Source organism: Oncorhynchus masou, chromosome 25 (genome assembly GCF_036934945.1).
Source record: "Oncorhynchus masou masou isolate Uvic2021 chromosome 25, UVic_Omas_1.1, whole genome shotgun sequence".
Classification (NCBI taxonomy): domain Eukaryota; kingdom Metazoa; phylum Chordata; class Actinopteri; order Salmoniformes; family Salmonidae; genus Oncorhynchus; species Oncorhynchus masou.
Window position 1 is genome coordinate 2,707,687 of NC_088236.1, and position 13,672 is coordinate 2,721,358.

At 46.1% G+C, this 13,672-nt stretch overlaps 1 protein-coding gene across 1 annotated transcript in view; it reads right to left on the minus strand.

The window, feature by feature from the left end:
• tut7 (terminal uridylyl transferase 7) overlaps window positions 1-13,672 on the minus strand; it is a 61,223-nt gene that overhangs the window by 14,846 nt on the left and 32,705 nt on the right. The window contains exons 17-25 of the mRNA XM_064936548.1: window positions 10,302-10,402; window positions 9,725-9,782; window positions 8,067-8,170; window positions 7,884-7,973; window positions 7,200-7,313; window positions 4,793-4,870; window positions 4,466-4,637; window positions 3,635-3,682; window positions 3,416-3,507 (exon numbers count right to left, since the gene is read on the minus strand). Of these exons, the coding sequence (XP_064792620.1) occupies window positions 3,416-3,507; window positions 3,635-3,682; window positions 4,466-4,637; window positions 4,793-4,870; window positions 7,200-7,313; window positions 7,884-7,973; window positions 8,067-8,170; window positions 9,725-9,782; window positions 10,302-10,402 (857 nt within the window). The remainder of the gene's footprint in view (window positions 1-3,415; window positions 3,508-3,634; window positions 3,683-4,465; window positions 4,638-4,792; window positions 4,871-7,199; window positions 7,314-7,883; window positions 7,974-8,066; window positions 8,171-9,724; window positions 9,783-10,301; window positions 10,403-13,672) is intronic.

The following is a 13,672-nucleotide window of genomic DNA, read 5'->3' on the forward strand; positions in this document are numbered from 1 at the left end:
ACATTTACATCGTGTCACAAACCCTATCATGTCAAAGTGACATTTTGTTTGTAGAACATTTTAATGAAAAACGAAAAGCTGAAATGTTTTGATAATGTCATTAAGTATTCAACCGGCCATAAATCAGCATCCAAAAATGACAATTAATCAGTCGACCTTTTTTACTAACTAACTCAGGAGGGTCGGTAGTGGATACTAACCATCTGACTAGTGTACTCAGGAGCGTAGGTGGTGGATACTAACCATCTGACTAGTGTACTCAGGAGGGTAGGTAGTGGATACTAACCATCTGACTAGTATACTCAGGAGGGTCGGTAGTGGATACTAACCATCTGACTAGTGTACTCAGCAGGGTAGGTAGTGGATACTAACCATCTGACTAGTGTACTATGGAGGGTAGGTAGTGGATACTAACCATCTGACTAGTGTACTCAGGAGGGTCGGTAGTGGATACTAACCACCTGACTAGTGTACTCAGGAGGGTCGGTAGTGGATACTAACCATCTGACTAGTGTACTCGATACTAACCAACAGACTAGTGTACTCAGGAGGGTAGGTAGTGGATACTAACCACCTGACTAGTGTACTCAGGAGGGTAGGTAGTGGATACTAACCACCTGACTAGTGTACTCAGGAGGGTAGGTAGTGGATACTAACCATCTGACTAGTGTACTCGATACTAACCAACAGACTAGTGTACTCAGGAGGGTAGGTAGTGAATACTAACCATCTGACTAGTGTACTCAGGAGGGTCGGTAGTGGATACTAACCATCTGACTAGTGTACTCAGGAGGGTAGGTAGTGGATACTAACCAACTGACTAGTGTACTCAGGAGGGTAGGTAGTGGATACTAACCATCTGACTAGTGTACTCAGGAGGGTAGGTAGTGGATACTAACCATCTGACTAGTGTATTCAGGAGGGTAGGTAGTGGATACTAACCATCTGACTAGTGTACTCAGGAGGGTAGGTAGTGAATACTAACCATCTGACTAGTGTACTCAGGAGGGTAGGTAGTGGATACTAACCATCTGACTAGTGTACTCGATACTAACCAACAGACTAGTGTACTCAGGAGGGTAGGTAGTGAATACTAACCATCTGACTAGTGTACTCAGGAGGGTCGGTAGTGGATACTAACCATCTGACTAGTGTACTCGATACTAACCAACAGACTAGTGTACTCAGGAGGGTAGGTAGTGAATACTAACCATCTGACTAGTGTACTCAGGAGGGTCGGTAGTGGATACTAACCATCTGACTAGTGTACTCAGGAGGGTAGGTAGTGGATACTAACCAACTGACTAGTGTACTCAGGAGGGTAGGTAGTGGATACTAACCATCTGACTAGTGTACTCAGGAGGGTAGGTAGTGGATACTAACCATCTGACTAGTGTACTCAGGAGGGTAGGTAGTGGATACTAACCATCTGACTAGTGTATTCAGGAGGGTAGGTAGTGGATACTAACCATCTGACTAGTGTACTCAGGAGGGTAGGTAGTGGATACTAACCATCTGACTAGTGTACTCAGGAGGGTAGGTAGTGGATACTAACCACCTGACTAGTGTACTCAGGAGGGTAGGTAGTGGATACTAACCATCTGACTAGTGTACTCAGGAGGGTCGGTAGTGGATACTAACCACCTGACTAGTGTACTCAGGAGGGTAGGTAGTGGATACTAACCATCTGACTAGTGTACTCAGGAGGGTAGGTAGTGGATACTAACCAACTGACTAGTGTACTCAGGAGGGTAGGTAGTGGATACTAACCAACAGACTAGTGTACTCGATACTAACCATCTGACTAGTGTACTCAGGAGGGTAGGTAGTGAATACTAACCATCTGACTAGTGTACTCAGGAGGGTAGGTAGTGGATACTAACCAACAGACTAGTGTACTCAGGAGGGTAGGTAGTGAATACTAACCATCTGACTAGTGTACTCAGGAGGGTAGGTAGTGAATACTAACCATCTGACTAGTGTACTCAGGAGGGTCGGTAGTGGATACTAACCATCTGACTAGTGTACTCAGGAGGGTAGGTAGTGGATACTAACCATCTGACTAGTGTACTCAGGAGGGTCGGTAGTGAATACTAACCATCTGACTAGTGTACTCAGGAGGGTCGGTAGTGGATACTAACCACCTGACTAGTGTACTCAGGAGGGTCGGTAGTGGATACTAACCATCTGACTAGTGCACTCAGGAGGGTCGGTAGTGGATACTAACCATCTGACTAGTGTACTCGATACTAACCAACAGACTAGTGTACTCAGGAGGGTAGGTAGTGGATACTAACCATCTGACTAGTGTACTCAGGAGGGTCGGTAGTGGATACTAACCATCTGACTAGTGTAGTCAGGAGGGTAGGTAGTGGATACTAACCATCTGACTAGTGTACTCAGGAGGGTAGGTAGTGGATACTAACCATCTGACTAGTGTACTCAGGAGGGTAGGTAGTGAATACTAACCATCTGACTAGTGTACTCAGGAGGGTAGGTAGTGGATACTAACCATCTGACTAGTGTACTCAGGAGGGTAGGTAGTGGATACTAACCACCTGACTAGTGTACTCAGGAGGGTAGGTAGTGGATACTAACCATCTGACTAGTGTACTCAGGAGGGTCGGTAGTGGATACTAACCAACAGACTAGTGTACTCAGGAGGGTAGGTAGTGAATACTAACCACCTGACTAGTGTACTCAGGAGGGTAGGTAGTGGATACTAACCATCTGACTAGTGTACTCAGGAGGGTCGGTAGTGGATACTAACCATCTGACTAGTGTACTCAGGAGGGTCGGTAGTGGATACTAACCATCTGACTAGTGTAGTCAGGAGGGTAGGTAGTGGATACTAACCATCTGACTAGTGTACTCAGGAGGGTAGGTAGTGGATACTAACCATCTGACTAGTGTACTCAGGAGGGTAGGTAGTGGATACTAACCATCTGACTAGTGTACTCAGGAGGGTCGGTAGTGGATACTAACCATCTGACTAGTGTACTCAGGAGGGTAGGTAGTGAATACTAACCATCTGACTAGTGTACTCAGGAGGGTCGGTAGTGGATACTAACCATCTGACTAGTGTACTCAGGAGGGTCGGTAGTGGATACTAACCATCTGACTAGTGTACTCAGGAGGGTAGGTAGTGGATACTAACCATCTGACTAGTGTACTCAGGAGGGTAGGTAGTGGATACTAACCATCTGACTAGTGTACTCAGGAGGGTAGGTAGTGGATACTAACCATCTGACTAGTGTACTCGGGAGGGTAGGTAGTGGATACTAACCATCTGACTAGTGTACTCAGGAGGGTAGGTAGTGGATACTAACCATCTGACTAGTGTACTCAGGAGGGTAGGTAGTGGATACTAACCATCTGACTAGTGTACTCGGGAGGGTAGGTAGTGGATACTAACCATCTGACTAGTGTACTCAGGAGGGAAGGCTTTGACTGTTGTTCCAAACACACTTCTGCCATTGATGAACGCCTTCATGATGAAGTTGGTCACTGTGTGAGAGAGAAAGCGAGAGAAAGAGAGGAGAGAGAGTGGGAGAGAGGCAGGAGAGAGGCAGGAGAGACGTGAATGAAAGAGGATGATGCTATGAGAGAAAGACAGTAAGATAGAGAAACCTACTTCTCCTGGACAGGCCAGCTCCCAGGTTATGGTTCAGGTCAAAAGGATCTGGAGAGAAAAACAGATCAGATCAGATAACTAGATCCCTGGTTCACAACCCTCCCTGGAGAGCTGCAGGACGTGCAGGCTTTTACTACAACCCAGCAGTGTTAAACCCTCAAACTGTTTATGATAAAAGGTAACAACCGCCTGCACCAAAGAGCCCCTCAACGTTTACAACCCTCGACCAATAGCTGCCCTCAACGTTTACAACCCTCGACCAATAGCTGCCCTCAACGTTTACAACCCTCGACCAATAGCTGCCCTCAATCCTCAACGTTTACAACCCTCGACCAATAGCTGCCCTCAATCCTCAATGTTTACAACCCTCGACCAATAGCTCCCCTCAACGTTTACAACCCTCGACCAATAGTTTCCCTCAACGTTAACAACCCTCGACCAATAGCTCCCCTCAATCCCCTCAACGTTAACAACCCTTGACCAATAGCTGCCCTCAACGTTAAAAACAACCCTCGACCAACAGCTCCCCTCAACGTTAACAACCCTCGACCAATAGTTCCCCTAAAAGTTCACATCCCTCGACCAATAGCTCCACTCAATCCCCTCAACGTTAACAACCCTCGACCAATTGCTGCCCTCAATCCCCTCAACGTTAACAACCCTCGACCAATAGCTCCCCTCAATCCCCTCAACGTTCACGATCCTCGAGGAGAAATAACGTCAAGAATCCCTATAAATGAAGTCAAGAAAGGTGTCCAGAACAGGGATTGCAGAAGAGACGAAGACGCTGTTACGGCCCTTTGCTAGGAGTAAATCAAGTCTCGTACTGACCCTCGATGACGATGTACTTAGAGGTCCACTGCTTGTTGAAGGTGGTGAGAGCTGCGCTCTGTCTGATGGAGATGACATGTTCTCTGAAGTCAAAGGTCTCGGTGTAGAACTGCAGCAGGCCCAGCCACAGAGCACCTACAGACTCCAGGTTCTTCTGCTGCCAGCGCTCATGCTAGAGAGAGAGAGGTCAAAGGTCTCAGTGCAGAAATGCAGCAGGGCCAGCCAAAGAGCCCCATACACACCATGTTACCCTGGTACTGGGCCCACCGCCCAGGCGAGACACACACACACACACACCACAGCTGATGTTCTGATAGAGGGACTCACCAGTTTATCCAGATCATCGTAGAAGTAGACATTCCATCCATCTACCAAAACCTCAGGCTTCTTCTCCTCGTCATAAATCTATCGACACACACACACACATCAATACATCTGCCAAAATATACAAACACATTGCAGGTCTTAGCGATGAGAAATCCAGATTCAGTCAGCAAATCTCCCAAAATATCATTGGACTCACGACCAGACTGCTCACATCTATACTCATTGGTCCGGAGTCAGACAGATTCACTTGAGTTACCTCCTGTAGTACAGGTATAACAGGTGGGTTCCTCTCTGTCTAACCTCCTGTAGTACAGGTATAACAGGTGGGCTCCTCTCTGTCTTACCTCCTGTAGTACAGGTATAACAGGTGGGTTCCTCTCTGTCTAACCTCCTGTAGTACAGGTATAACAGGTGGGCTCCTCTGTCTTACCTCCTGTAGTACAGGTATAACAGGTGGGCTCCTCTCTGTCTAACCTCCTGTAGTACAGGTATAACAGGTGGGTTCCTCTGTCTTACCTCCTGTAGTACAGGTATAACAGGTGGGTTCCTCTGTCTTACCTCCTGTAGTACAGGTATAACAGGTGGGTTCCTCTGTCTTACCTCCTGTAGTACAGGTGGGTTCCTCTGTCTTACCTCCTGTAGTACAGGTATAACAGGTGGGTTCCTCTCTGTCTTACCTCCTGTAGTACAGGTATAACAGGTGGGTTCCTCTGTCTTACCTCCTGTAGTACAGGTATAACAGGTGGGTTCCTCTCTGTCTAACCTCCTGTAGTACAGGTATAACAGGTGGGCTCCTCTGTCTTACCTCCTGTAGTACAGGTATAACAGGTGGGCTCCTCTGCCATACCTCCTGTAGTACAGGTATAACAGGTGGGTTCCTCTGTCTTACCTCCTGTAGTACAGGTATAACAGGTGGGTTCCTCTCTGTCTAACCTCCTGTAGTACAGGTATAACAGGTGGGCTCCTCTGTCTTACCTCCTGTAGTACAGGTATAACAGGTGGGTTCCTCTGTCTTACCTCCTGTAGTACAGGTATAACAGGTGGGCTCCTCTGTCTTTCCTCCTGTAGTACAGGTATAACAGGTGGGTTCCTCTCTGTCTAACCTCCTGTAGTACAGGTATAACAGGTGGGTTCCTCTGTCTTACCTCCTGTAGTACAGGTATAACAGGTGGGTTCCTCTCTGTCTTACCTCCTGTAGTACAGGTATAACAGGTGGGCTCCTCTGTCTTACCTCCTGTAGTACAGGTATAACAGGTGGGTTCCTCTCTGTCTTACCTCCTGTAGTACAGGTATAACAGGTGGGTTCCTCTGTCTAACCTCCTGTAGTACAGGTATAACAGGTGGGTTCCTCTGTCTAACCTCCTGTAGTACAGGTATAACAGGTGGGTTCCTCTGTCTAACCTCCTGTAGTACAGGTATAACAGGTGGGTTCCTCTGTCTTACCTCCTGTAGTACAGGTATAACAGGTGGGTTCCTCTGTCTTACCTCCTGTAGTACAGGTGGGTTCCTCTCTGTCTAACCTCCTGTAGTACAGGTATAACAGGTGGGCTCCTCTGTCTTACCTCCTGTAGTACAGGTATAACAGGTGGGCTCCTCTCTGTCTAACCTCCTGTAGTACAGGTATAACAGGTGGGTTCCTCTGTCTAACCTCCTGTAGTACAGGTATAACAGGTGGGTTCCTCTGTCTTACCTCCTGTAGTACAGGTATAACAGGTGGGTTCCTCTGTCTTACCTCCTGTAGTACAGGTATAACAGGTGGGCTCCTCTGTCTAACCTCCTGTAGTACAGGTGGGTTCCTCTCTGTCTTACCTCCAGTAGTACAGGTATAACAGGTGGGTTCCTCTCTGTCTTACCTCCTGTAGTACAGGTATAACAGGTGGGTTCCTCTGTCTTACCTCCTGTAGTACAGGTATAACAGGTGGGTTCCTCTGTCTTACCTCCTGTAGTACAGGTATAACAGGTGGGTTCCTCTGTCTTACCTCCTGTAGTACAGGTATAACAGGTGGGCTCCTCTCTGTCTTACCTCCTGTAGTACAGGTATAACAGGTGGGTTCCTCTCTGTCTTACCTCCTGTAGTACAGGTATAACAGGTGGGTTCCTCTCTGTCTTACCTCCTGTAGTACAGGTATAACAGGTGGGTTCCTCTGTCTTACCTCCTGTAGTACAGGTATAACAGGTGGGTTCCTCTCTGTCTAACCTCCTGTAGTACAGGTATAACAGGTGGGTTCCTCTGTCTTACCTCCTGTAGTACAGGTATAACAGGTGGGTTCCTCTGTCTTACCTCCTGTAGTACAGGTATAACAGGTGGGTTCCTCTGTCTTACCTCCTGTAGTACAGGTATAACAGGTGGGCTCCTCTGTCTTACCTCCTGTAGTACAGGTATAACAGGTGGGTTCCTCTGTCTTACCTCCTGTAGTACAGGTATAACAGGTGGGTTCCTCTGTTGCAGGTAGAATAGCACCATCAGGGTGAAGCCATAGGACGACAGACTTCCTCGAGACGCATCACCGATATCACACAACTAGAGCAGGGGACAACATAGATATTAAAACATCCCCTTGAACTAGAACAGGGGACAACATAGATATTAAAACATCCCCTTTAACTAGACCAGGGGACAACATAGATATTAAAACATCCCCTTTAACTAGACCAGGGGACAACATAAATATTAAAACAACCCCTTTAACTAGACCAGGGGACAACATAGATATTAAAACATCCCCTTTAACTAGACCAGGGGACAACATAGATATTAAAACATCCCATTTAACTAGACCAGGAGACAACAGATATTAAAACATCCCCTTTAACTAGACCAGGGGACAACATAGATATTAAAACTTCCCCTTTAACTAGACCAGGGGACAACATAGATATTAAAACTTCCCCTTTAACTAGACCAGGGGACAACAGATATTAAAACATCCCCTTTAACTAGACCAGGAGACAACATAAATATTGGGGAGAATACTCTGTATCCTATCATCAGCTGTTCATCAGGTTAAACTCATAGGAAGTTGATCACCATCAAAACCTTTCAGTGGGTTGTGTGACTATCTCATCTCAGCTGTAAACTAGTGTGACATACCTTGGCAAACACCTTCGTGACATAACACAGCATCTTGACTCGGGGGTCGATGGCAGCGTACGACGCCAACAGACGCGTGTTGTGTAAGGCCTGACAGCCAAGAGAGAGAATAACATTTTTTAAAAAGGGTTCAGTCACTGCTTCCTGCTCCCACATGACCAACCAGGTGTGTGTTCCTCTCACCAGCGTGTTGTAGAGACTGATGTCTCCCTCCAGGCCGGTCCTGGCGTGGTAGAACTTAACGATGGGGACCTTAGCCGTGGTGATGGGGAGGATGTTCCTCAGTCCTGGGGCCACAGGGACATTTCAGATACAGCCTCCAACATTGACACGGGCTTACAGATACACACCTGGTGCACAAGTACAAGGGGACTATATGGAGAATTCATACTCCAGACACTGACCCATACACTACATTATCACAGGGTCCAGACGCTGACCCATACACTACATTATCACAGGGTCCAGACGCTGACCCATACACTACATTATCACAGGGTCCAGACGCTGACCCATACCCTACATTATCACAGGGTCCAGACGCTGACCCATACCCTACATTATCACAGGGTCCAGACGCTGACCCATACTCTACATTATCACAGGGTCCAGACGCTGACCCATACTCTACATTATCACAGGGCCGTGTCCAGACGCTGACCCATACTCTACATTATCACAGGGTCCAGACGCTGACCCATACTCTACATTATCACAGGGCCCAGACGCTGACCCATACTCTACATTATCACAGGGTCCAGACGCTGACACATACTCTACATTATCACAGGGTCCAGACGCTGACCCATACTCTACATTATCACAGGGTCCAGACGCTGACCCATACCCTACATTATCACAGGGTCCAGACGCTGACCCATACTCTACATTATCACAGGGCCGTGTCCAGACGCTGACCCATACTCTACATTATCACAGGGTCCAGACGCTGACCCATACTCTACATTATCACAGGGTCCAGACGCTGACCCATACTCTACATTATCACAGGGCCCAGACACTGACCCATACCCTACATTATCACAGGGCCAGACACTAACCCATACTCTACATTATCACAGGGTCCAGACACTGACCCATACTCTACATTATCACAGGGTCCAGACGCTGACCCATACTCTACATTATCACAGGGTCCAGACGCTGACCCATACTCTACATTATCACAGGGTCCAGACACTGACCCATACTCTACATTATCACAGGGTCCAGACACTGACCCATACTCTACATTATCACAGGGCCCAGACACTGACCCATACTCTACATTATCACAGGGCCGTGTCCAGACACTGACCCATACTCTACATTATCACAGGGCCCAGACGCTGACCCATACTCTACATTATCACAGGGTCCAGACGCTGACCCATACTCTACATTATCACAGGGTCCAGACACTGACCCATACTCTACATTATCACAGGGCCCAGACACTGACCCATACCCTACATTATCACAGGGCCAGACACTAACCCATACTCTACATTATCACAGGGTCCAGACACTGACCCATACTCTACATTATCACAGGGCCGTGTCCAGACACTGACCCATACTCTACATGATCACAGGGCCGTGTCCAGACGCTGACCCATACTCTACATTATCACAGGGCCGTGTCCAGACACTGACCCATACTCTACATTATCACAGGGCCCAGACACTGACCCATACTCTACATTATCACAGGGTCCAGACGCTGACCCATACTCTACATTATCACAGGGCCGTGTCCAGACACTGACCCATACTCTACATTATCACAGGGCCCAGACACTGACCCATACTCTACATTATCACAGGGCCCAGACACTGACCTGGGTGTTTCCTCAGCAGTCTGGCCAGAGACTCTATAATGCTGATACAGTCCAGACCCTGCAGGAGACAAAACCTGTTTTGAACCAAATCATTTCTGCAGAAGAGGTTTGTTTACAGCACATGTCAAACTCATTCCACAGAGGGCCAAGTGTCTGCAGGTTTTCACTCCTCCCTTCTGCTTGATGGATGAATTAAGGTCACTAATGACTAAGCAACTCCCCTCACCTGGTTGTCTAGGTCTTAACTGAAAGGGAAAACAACAACCTGCAGACACTAGGCCCTCCGTGGAAAGAGTTTGACACCCCTGGTTTATGATTTACAGTGGTTTATCATGAGACACAATGGTGGTCTTGATGTGCGTGAGTAAGAGAGCAATACTTGCTTTGGACAAAAGTGTCTGCTAATATAGTATATTATATAAAAGAGAGGCAGAGAGAGAGAGAAGAGAGGCAGAGAGAGAGAGAGAGGCAGAGAGAGAGAGAGAGGCAGAGAGAGAGAGAGAGGCAGAGAGAGAGAGAGAGAGAGGCAGAGAGAGAGAGAGAGAGGCAGAGAGAGAGAGAAGATACAATAGCTTACTTCAGCGGTCTCCTGTCCGTCCAGCACCATACAGATGTCCAGGTCACTCTGCTTGAAGCCGAAACCGTTCTTAGACGAACCAAACAGCCTCAGTCTGGCACCTGTCAATCAATAACTAATCAGTGTAAGTCTGGAACCTGTTAATCAATCAATCACTAATCAGTGTAAGTCTGGAACCTGTTAATCAATCAATCACTAATCAGTCTAAGTCTGGAACCTGTTAATCAATCAATCAATCACTAGTCAGTGTAAGTCTAGAACCTGTTAATCAATCAATCACTAATCAGTGTAAGTCTGGAACCTGTTAATCAATCAATCAATCAATCAATCACTAATCAGTGTAAGTCTGGAACCTGTTAATTAATCAATCAATCACTAGTCAGTGTAAGTCTGGAACCTGTTAATCAATCAATCAATCAATCAATCACTAGTCAGTGTAAGTCTAGAACCTGTTAATCAATCACTAATCAGTGTAAGTCTGGAACCTGTTAATCAATCAATCACTAGTCAGTGTAAGTCTAGAACCTGTTAATCAATCAATCACTAGTCAGTGTAAGTCTGGAACCTGTTAATCAATCAATCAATCACTAATCAGTGTAAGTCTGGAACCTGTTAATCAATCACTAATCAGTGTAAGTCTGGAACCTGTTAATTAATCAATCACTAGTCAGTGTAAGTCTAGAACCTGTTAATCAATCACTAGTCAGTGTAAGTCTGGAACCTGTTAATTAATCAATCAATCACTAGTCAGTGTAAGTCTGGAACCTGTTAATTAATCAATCACTAGTCAGTGTAAGTCTAGAACCTGTTAATCAATCAATCACTAATCAGTGTAAGTCTGGAACCTGTTAATTAATCAATCAATCACTAGTCAGTGTAAGTCTGGAACCTGTTAATCAATCAATCAATCAATCAATCACTAGTCAGTGTAAATCTAGAACCTGTTAATCAATCAATCACTAATCAGTGTAAGTCTGGAACCTGTTAATCAATCAATCACTAATCAGTGTAAGTCTGGAACCTGTTAATTAATCAATCACTAGTCAGTGTAAGTCTAGAACCTGTTAATCAATCACTAGTCAGTGTAAGTCTAGAACCTGTTAATCAATCACTAGTCAGTGTAAGTCTGGAACCTGTTAATTAATCAATCACTAGTCAGTGTAAGTCTAGAACCTGTTAATCAATCACTAGTCAGTGTAAGTCTGGAACCTGTTAATTAATCAATCACTAGTCAGTGTAAGTCTAGAACCTGTTAATCAATCACTAGTCAGTGTAAGTCTGGAACCTGTTAATTAATCAATCAATCACTAGTCAGTGTAAGTCTAGAACCTGTTAATTAATCAATCAATCACTAGTCAGTGTAAGTCTAGAACCTGTTAATTAATCAATCAATCACTAGTCAGTGTAAGTCTGGAACCTGTTAATTAATCAATCAATCACTAATCAGTGTAAGTCTAGAACCTGTTAATTAATCAATCAATCACTAGTCAGTGTAAGTCTAGAACCTATTAATCAATCACTAATCAGTGTAAGTCTGGAACCTGTTAATTAATCAATCAATCACTAGTCAGTGTAAGTCTGGAACCTGTTAATTAATCAATCAATCACTAGTCAGTGTAAGTCTGGAACCTGTTAATTAATCAATCAATCAATCACTAGTCAGTGTAAGTCTAGAACCTGTTAATCAATCAATCACTAATTGGTGTAAGTCTGGAACCTGTTAATCAATCACTAGTCAGTGTAAGTCTAGAACCTGTTAATCAATCAATCACTAGTCAGTGTAAGTCTGGAACCTGTTAATTAATCAATCAATCAATCACTAATCAGTGTAAGTCTAGAACCTGTTAATCAATCACTAATCAGTGTAAGTCTAGAACCTGTTAATCAATCACTAATCAGTGTAAGTCTGGAACAAACGGCTATGAAACAAATCCTCTGAACATCAGCTCCCACATCGAGTGGAAATTTCTTCACTTCTTCTATGAACAAAGCTTTCCTTCCTTTCCTTTGTCTTATCTGGTGTCCTGTGTGAATTTAAGTATGCTCTCTCTAATTCTCTCTCTCGGAGGACCTGAGCCATAGGACCATGCCTCAGGACTACCTGACATGATGACTCCTTGCTGTCCCCAGTCCACCTGGCCGTGCTGCTGCTCCAGTTTCAACTGTTCTGCCTTATTATTATTCGACCATGCTGGTCATTTATGAACATTTGAACATCTTGGCCATGTTCTGTTATAATCTCCACCCGGCACAGCCAGAAGAAGACTGGACACCCCACATAGCCTGGTTCCTCTCTAGGTTTCTTCCTAGGTTTTGGCCTGTCTAGGGAGTTTTTCCTAGCCGCCGTGCTTCTACACCTGCATTGCTTGCTGTTTGGGGTTTTAGGCTGGGTTTCTGTACAGCACTTTGAGATATCAGCTGATGTACGAAGGGCTATATAAAATAAATATCAGCTGAAAAGAGATCTCAACATTTGATTTGACGACGTTCAGAGGGAACAATGTGCTGCCTCACCTGTTCAGAGGGAACAATGTGCTGCCTCACCTGTTCAGAGGGAACAATGTGCTGCCTCACCTGTTCAGAGGGAACAATGTGCTGCCTCACCTGTTCAGAGGGAACAATGTGCTGCCTCACCTGTTCAGAGGGAACAATGTGCTGCCTCACCTGTTCAGAGGGAACAATGTGCTGCCTCACCTGCTCAGAGGGAACAATGTGCTGCCTCACCTGCTCAGAGGGAACAATGTGCTGCCTCACCTGCTCAGAGGGAACAATGTGCTGCCTCACCTGCTCAGAGGGAACAATGTGCTGCCTCACCTGCTCAGAGGGAACAATGTGCTGCCTCACCTGTTCAGAGGGAACAATGTGCTGCCTCACCTGTTCAGAGGGAACAATGTGCTGCCTCACCTGTTCAGAGGGAACAATGTGCTGCCTCACCTGCTCAGAGGGAACAATGTGCTGCCTCACCTGCTCAGAGGGAACAATGTGCTGCCTCACCTGCTCAGAGGGAACAATGTGCTGCCTCACCTGCTCAGAGGGAACAATGTGCTGCCTCACCTGCTCAGAGGGAACAATGTGCTGCCTCACCTGTTCAGAGGGAACAATGTGCTGCCTCACCTGTTCAGAGGGAACAATGTGCTGCCTCACCTGCTCAGAGGGAACAATGTGCTGCCTCACCTGTTCAGAGGGAACAATGTGCTGCCTCACCTGCTCAGAGGGAACAATGTGCTGCCTCACCTGCTCAGAGGGAACAATGTGCTGCCTCACCTGCTCAGAGGGAACAATGTGCTGCCTCACCTGCTCAGAGGGAACAATGTGCTGCCTCACCTGTTCAGAGGGAACAATGTGCTGCCTCACCTGTTCAGAGGGAACAA